The 7,508-nt window shown below is 47.9% G+C and overlaps 2 protein-coding genes across 2 annotated transcripts; both read left to right on the forward strand.

Annotated features, from left to right (window-relative positions):
• Window positions 1-532: 532 nt before the first annotated feature.
• LOC149225739 (uncharacterized) lies at window positions 533-1,459 on the forward strand. The gene has a single exon (XM_089380003.1). It carries the CDS (start codon window positions 533-535, stop codon window positions 1,457-1,459), a length of 927 nt encoding a protein of 308 aa, XP_089236129.1.
• A 497-nt stretch (window positions 1,460-1,956) lies between these two features.
• Window positions 1,957-2,532, forward strand: LOC149225740 (uncharacterized). Its single transcript, XM_089380004.1, has one exon. It carries the CDS (start codon window positions 1,957-1,959, stop codon window positions 2,530-2,532), a length of 576 nt encoding a protein of 191 aa, XP_089236130.1.
• Window positions 2,533-7,508: the final 4,976 nt, after the last annotated feature.

Raw genomic sequence — 7,508 nt, forward strand, 5'->3', positions numbered from 1 at the left:
TATATAACCATATTTATATTTAACTTAAATTTTACATTTATTTCATTATAACTAAATTTACTTTATACTTTTAAATTCATATTATTAAAGAGTCGTTGATGAGCGCGCGCACAGAGGCTAGGGTTCTGTAAACCCTACGACGGCGCTGCCTGCATTCCCTGCACTTCTCCAAATCCCTGCAGATCGATCAGCTACAATTTACTAACGACCAGCCTTTGGTTCTTCGCTAAGGTAATGGGCTTCACCAAGGGGGGCATCATCGCCCTCCCCATCGTCCAAATGTACGCCACAAAGGCATTCTGGCGCTCCGACTTCTGAGTCAGGGCATGAAGCAGAGAACAATGATCGCCCTCAAGGGCAGAAGAACACAAACCCATCCACGCATGCAACAGAAGAAACCAATGGGAATTTGGCGGGTTCCCCAGAAACAGAGGACAGGCCTAGGATCACATCGAACACCTGTAAGCCAGTGGCTGCTGTAAGGCCCAAGATAGAACTGCCGAGCCATAGGGTCAACGGACAAATCCAGTTCATGAAGGACCACGCGCTTATTGGAAAGTTTATTGGCTTCTGGCCGACGGAAAAGGCTCTGCATGGCTGGATCTCAGCCAAATGGAAGCCTAAAGGTCATGTTACCCTGCAACTAGGACCCAAAGGGTTCTTCACGGCGATCTTTCTGTGTTTAGAAGACAGAAACCGTATCATGGACCAAGGACCCTACTTCTTCAACTCAGCAGGCCTCTACTTAAGAGAGTGGGTGGAAAGGTTCAACCCAGACAAGGAAGACCTCAGCTGGGTTCCTGTATGGATCCAGATGTACTCGCTTCCGGCGGAGTACTGGGACGAAGATTCTCTTAAGGACATAGGCAATGGATTGGGTGAGTACGTAAAATCGGCGGAGGAAACGAAACTGCACCGATACACCTCCTACGCCCGTATTTGTGTCTTCATGCAACTGGAAAAACCCCTCCCAGACTCGGTAAGTCTTCTTCATGATGATTTTGAATGGGTTCAACCCTTAGATTATGAGCATATCCCATTTCGTTGCCGTAGATGTCATGCACTGGGTCATCTCTTTAGAGATTGTCCTCTCAATGTCAACTCTGTCAATGCTGCACTGACGGGGCAGACAGATCAAGAAGGATTTACTAAAGTAACCTCCCGTAAAAGATCTCACAAGAAGCCCCCTTCAGGGAAAAAACCCTTGCTGGATGTTACCTCCATTCCCTCTACAAGCAACAGTTTTGAGGTCCTCGCCGATCCCTCAACTGACCATATCCTGCATACCCTCCCTGATCCTGCGCCCACAGCCCCCCCCTTGCATGACAGTTCCCCCCCGGACTCACCCCAGAAGGCAAGCAAGAACTCCGAGGAAAAAGAGAAAGATATGGAGGTGGATGATACTCCCAGTCAATCCTTAAGCCATGCTCTCATTGTGAACGAGGAAAATCAAGTATAGCTAATGGAGGAAGAGCCTGAGAGTTTTGACCTAAATGGTCTTGATATCCAGGCAATGGAGCAATTTTGCAGGAAAAGGGATTATGACAAAATATCAGAGCTCCAGATCAGCAAACTGGAAGTCATCATCGCTCGAGCGTACCAGCAGCAGCAGCTTGGCATCCAACCGGGCAGTCAATGGGACTTAGGTTTACCTCCCAAGGATTTCAAAAAGCGAGGAAGAAGAACAGATCTCCAGCGAACTATTGCGCTAGGAAAAATTCTAGTGGATTCAGGCAGGTATGCCAAGCTAACTAAGTACTACAAGCCCACCCACCACAGTGAACCATGAAGCTGATTTCTTGGAATATAAGAGGGCTCAACAGCCCTGGGAAACGGAGACTAATAAAAGATATGATTAAACAGGAGCAGCCACAAATTCTCTTTCTTCAGGAAACTAAGTGTAATAATAGTGTTGTAGCAAATATTCTAGCCAAAGCATGGCCAGGTTGTCACTCGATGGCAGTGGATGCCACAGGGGCTTCGGGAGGATTGGCAATTGCTTGGAGCACCCAAGCGATTGAACTGAATGACATTCATGCAACACATCACATGATTCAAGCAACCTTTCATATAGTGGGCACTAATGTGTATGGGCACTTGACCAACGTTTATTTTCCTCAAATAGCTAGCAGGAAAATTGCAGTTCTTAACACAATAGAAGAACTCAACAGCAACAGAGTCCATCCGCTGTGGATAGTAGGAGGGGACTATAATATGATAACCAAGATGGAAGAAAAGAAAGGGGGGCGTGCGAGACTGGAACAGGAGGTACCCTACTTCAAGGATTTTATACAAAACAATGCTCTCATAGATATGCAATTTTGCAATGGTACGCATACATGGAGCAACCGTAGAACTGGACGGCAGCAAATAGCTTCCAAACTTGATAGATTCCTCCTGTCGGACAATATAATCCATCTGGGCGGAGACATATCGGCTTCAATTCTCCCATTCTCAGGCTCAGATCATTGGCCGATCGCCCTCCAATGGCAAAGACCAGGTGAAGTTAAAAGGCAACCTTTTCGCTTTTAGGCTTTCTGCCTCTCACACCCCACATTCAAAGACTTCATCAGATCTGTTTGGACCTCCTTTCCCCCACCAGGTGGCTCAAAAATGTTTCAGTTCTAGCAAAAACTCAAATTCCTCAAGGCCCAAATCAAGATTTGGAACAAGGAGACATTCGGCAATATCTTTCAAGCCCAGCAGAGTTTAAATAAGGAGATGGCAGAGCTCCAGCAACATATCATTTCAGAAGGACACAACGAGGATACCCTGGCTCAGGAACTTCGCATTCATAACCAATTGGAGGAACGAAGGAAGCAGGAGGAAATCCTATGGAGACAAAAATCAAGGATTCAATGGCTGAAAGAGGGAGAAAGGAACACTAAATTCTTCCATCGAACCACTGTACAGCGAAGGATGCACAACACTATCTCTTTCATTCAGAATCCAGAAGGGGAGAGATTGGAAAATCATGAGGAGATCGAGCAGGAGTTCCTCAGGCACTTTAAGCAGGTTCATCAAGAACCCCAACTGGACAGAACTCCGGCCATAGACAAAATCATCAGTAATGTGCCCAAACTCATTACAGCAGAGCACAATGAACTTCTCTTACGTCCTATCATGCAACAGGAGGTGGATACAGCAATGCAACAGCTCAAGGAAGGCAAGGCCCCTGGCCCGGATGGCTTTACCACAACGTTCTTCCACTCTTTTTGGGATCTGATAAAAGAAGAGGTTTGGCAAGTGGTGGAGGAATCGCGCACCCAACACTGGCTTCTTCCATCCCTTAATTCTACCTTCATGGCGCTTATCCCCAAGGAGGAGATCACCAGAACTCCGGACAAATTTAGGCCAATTGCGCTCTGTAATGTCATATACAAAGTGATATCCAAGGTGATTGCCAACAGGTTGAAACCGTTTCTACCCATGCTCATCTCACCAGAGCAGTCGGGCTATGTAGAGGGGCGGCAGATCCTGGACGGAATCATTCTCTCCCATGAAGTCATACATTCCCTCAAGCACTCCAAACAAGCAGGTATGATACTCAAGCTCGATCTCTCAAAAGCTTTTGATAAGCTTAATTGGTTATACATTCAAAAAATGCTATCAACCTTCGGTTTCTCACATATGTGGGTGCGCTGGGTGATGAGCCTCATATCTTCCTCTTTCTTCTCCATCCTCATTAATGGCATCCCCTCCCGTCCCTTCAGGCCTTCCAGAGGAATCAGACAAGGTGATCCCCTTTCACCTTTCCTTTTTGTTTTGATGGCGGAAGGTCTGGGTCGCCACATTAAGCAAGCCCTCCTCTCCAATCGCCTCAAAGGTCTGTCGATCCATAACTTGCCTGCGATCTCCCACCAACAGTTTGTGGACGATAATATGTTGTTTGGTTATCCCTCTATTCAGGAAGCCTCCCTCTTTAAAACCCTGCTGAATGACTTCTCTGAATCCTTTGGCACATGCATCAATACGGCTAAATCTCAGATCTACTTCTTCCACACCCCCCGGTCACCCAATTTTCCATAGCGCGTATTCTGGGTTTTACCATTGATACCCTTCCCTCCAAATATCTGGGTGCCCCTCTAATAGCTTCCGCCTTAAAGCACGCCTCTTGGCGCACTCTCCTTGAGAAGCTTGAATCACGTTTAAATCTCTGGACTCATAGAACTTTGAACATAGCTAGTCGAGTGATCCTAATCAAAGCGGTCCTTCAGTCCATGCCACTATACCTTTTTTCTATCTTGGCAGCGCCCAAATGGGTAATTAAAAGAATAAAAACCCTTCAGTGCAACTTCTTATGGGGAGCCACTAGAACCAATCGAAAATGGGCCTTGGTGAGATGGACAACAGTCTGTTAGCCTAAGGAAAAGGGAGGCATTAGTCTAAGGGACCCAAGTCACATCAACTCCATCATGTGTGCCAAAATATGGTGGCAATGGCTAACAACACCTAACAAGCCATGGGCAACCATCTGGATAGCCAAATATGCCAATCTCAGGCCACCGGAAGATCTGATTAGGTACACTCCCACAGTGAAAGGTTCCTTAATCTGGAATGCCGCCAAACAACACTACCTAATGATCCAACAACACAGTTTTTGGGAAGTGAGGAACGGACGTTCGGCGCGATTCTGGATGGACGCGTGGAACCAGCTACCAAAACTGCATAATATCATGGAACAACATCTACATAGATACAGGGAAGGACAGTCACAAGAAGAAGTATGGCAGAATTGGACCCAGGACATAAATCAAGGATACCGACAATGGAAGAACAGCAATAGCATAATCGAGCAGGCCAATCATCAAACTCAGCAACTTCTGGAGGAGGAGCTCAAAAATCGGCCTGTCAGATGCTCGGAGGACAAGGACATCCTCCGTTGGGGTTACACGCCCAGGGGTACTTTCACAACCAAAGAAGCCTACAAGCTCTTATGCACGGACTCAGACCCCCCAGATCCCATATGGAGCCGAATTTGGACCCCAGGCATTTGGCCCAAGATTTCTCTTTTCCTTTGGCTGGTGGGGCATCGCAGGATTCTTACCTGGGATAATCTAAGACGCAGGAATTTTCATGGACCCTCCAGGTGTGTCAACTGCAAAGATCAGGAAGAAACCTTTCAGCACCTCCTTGCTTCCTGCCCTCTGGCCAAATAACTATGGGACAAAGCTAGCTTCCGATGTCAGAGAAATTGCAGAGGTTCCACAGACATCCGCGATACCCTTCGTCAATGGCCCCAGAACCCCTACAAAAGTGGCATTCTCAATCACCTGTGGCGAATAATCCCTGGACACCTCCTCTGGACGATCTGGAAGGAAAGGAACAAGCGCATATTCAAGGATCAAAGTTCCCCTCTAGAAATCTTATGGGGCAATTTCTGTCACAACCTCCAGGAGACCTTGGCGATAGGCAAGTGGACGCAGGAAGACCTCCCATCCACCGATGCTGAAAAAACCATCTGGGCAAATTGGAATCTGAACCTCCAGCTGGAAGATCATTCTCCTCCCATGACAAAAAGTAGTCAAAGCAAGAAGGACTCTTGGACCCCTCCCCATAGGAACTCCATCAAGCTCAACTTCGATGGCGCCTCCAAGGGCAACCCAGGAAATGCAGGATTTGGGGGTGTTTTTAGAGACTATAAAGGATTTCCAATTCTCCTCTACTTTGGGAATTTAGGCTGGGACACCAACAACTCAGCGGAGCTAGAAGGGCTTTGGCAAGGGCTCCTCCTCTCCAAAAACCTCAACTTCCAGCTCCTGGAGATTGAAGGGGACTCCCTAATCCTCATAAACATGGCCAAGCAACTTCAAAACGGGACTCATGCGGGGAAAATTGCTAACAGCTGGAGGCTTGAGGCCAGACTGGAAGCCATAGAACACCTCCTCCACAACAATCAGGCCATTAGTTTCAATCACACCAAGCGGGAAGGGAATAAAGTTGCAGATCTCCTGGCTAATATGGGAGTGGAAGCAAGACACACCATGTTATCAAGTACAACAGACATAATTCAAAACCATGACCATGCTCAGGAATTCACCAAGTTGGTTCAAAGCGATGCAGTCCCCCCGGATGCGGGTGGATAGGGACGTGTTCAATGCGATGGGACAGTGGTGGTGGGAGGCGGCTCGACACCTGCCCACCCTGTATGTGAAGAGGCACGTAACGTGAGGGAAGGCAGCCTGGCAGGCAGACTCTCACATTCTCTCGTTAGATGCCGCAGGTTCAGTTGTAAATGCGTGGGTTCTCGCATGTTGTGAGCTGCAAGCGATGGCGGCCTTCATCAATGGGGCAGTTATGGTGTGGTTTAATCGAGGGAGGAAAGACAACTATAAGGAAGCGCAAGGCAGTGCAAGCGCGAGGCAGATAGATGAAGTGTTAGGCTGGGTCCTCTCTGTCAATTCTGCATCTGAAGCGGAGTTGGCGTGTATGGTTTATGCTATTTCTCTCTGGGACACTGGCTGGAGTTCGAGCTCTGAGCAGTGGCCTCTGTCTTTAAGTCTCAGGTGCATCAGTCCTGTTTCGAGCAAAGGTTTTGGAAAGGAGGGAGAGGACTTCGCAGGAAATAGCCTCTCCGCTCCCGTGGGCTCAAAGAGTTTCAGTCAAACGTTTTCTCCTGCCGAGGTGGGCTTTCAAGGATACAGTGCAGCATCTGTTGGGTATCCGTCGGAGGCCCCTCCTTTTATGGCCCGCCTGCGACAGAGGATGGGCTGCCGCTGTGGCCAACCCAGGCGTGCCCCTAATGAATCCAATTCAGACTCGCCGGCCTCCAACGAGCTGTTCACTGGGCGCTATCCGAGCACCCGTAGCGGACGAGGAAGGCGCCGAGCTACCAATTTGCCTCTTGGGCCACCCTCGACCACTGGGTCTGCCATTTTTACCTTCGATAGTTCGCTTCATCGGCCACGAGTCACTCCTCACATCACAGTAATGTTTTATGAAACCACGCAATTGGGAGGCACTGCTGATCATATCGGAGGATTGGGTGCTGTTGATGGTCCTCCCCCTGCATTCCAGCTTGGCATTGGTATGGTGCCACAGCGTGCACAAGCGAAACCAGGAAGAATCCTTCAGGACACGGAGATGCAACCTGCCGATCCCGGTCCCTCTACTCAGTTCAACGCTCTAGCTGAAGATGAACAACAATTCGGATGGTTTCCTGTTGTGGAGGAACACCCAGATGAGTAGCATGCCTCTCCTAGAGGTAAACCTCCTTGTTTTTGTTCCAGTTTTGGATATCGTCAACTGCCTCTTTGTTATCCGGGTTCTGGATCTCTGTCGGTTGCTGATGAACGGATCTCCTGGTTTTGATTAGTATGTATGGGTTGCTATGGATGGTTTTGTTTTCAGTTTTCAGTTATGGGTCTCTTCGCATCTGGAGAGAGGCTTTGTTAGCTTTTTCTTGGAATGATAGCTCTTCTTCAGAGCTTTGTACTGACTTCGGTCACCCTATAAATATTTTCTCTTCTACTTAATAGAAGTAATTTTACACAGAAAAGAAAAAGAAA

The sequence above is a fragment of the Pinus tabuliformis genome, chromosome J (genome assembly GCF_031772625.1).
Source record: "Pinus tabuliformis cultivar Carrire ecotype Pingquan chromosome J, CPIR1, whole genome shotgun sequence".
Taxonomy (NCBI): domain Eukaryota; kingdom Viridiplantae; phylum Streptophyta; class Pinopsida; order Pinales; family Pinaceae; genus Pinus; species Pinus tabuliformis.

Bases quoted from the DNA above. Each gene is read 5' to 3' on its own strand.
- LOC149225739 (XM_089380003.1), top strand. From the start codon at position 533: ATGAAGGACCACGCGCTTATTGGAAAGTTTATTGGCTTCTGGCCGACG.
- LOC149225740 (XM_089380004.1), top strand. From the start codon at position 1,957: ATGGCAGTGGATGCCACAGGGGCTTCGGGAGGATTGGCAATTGCTTGG.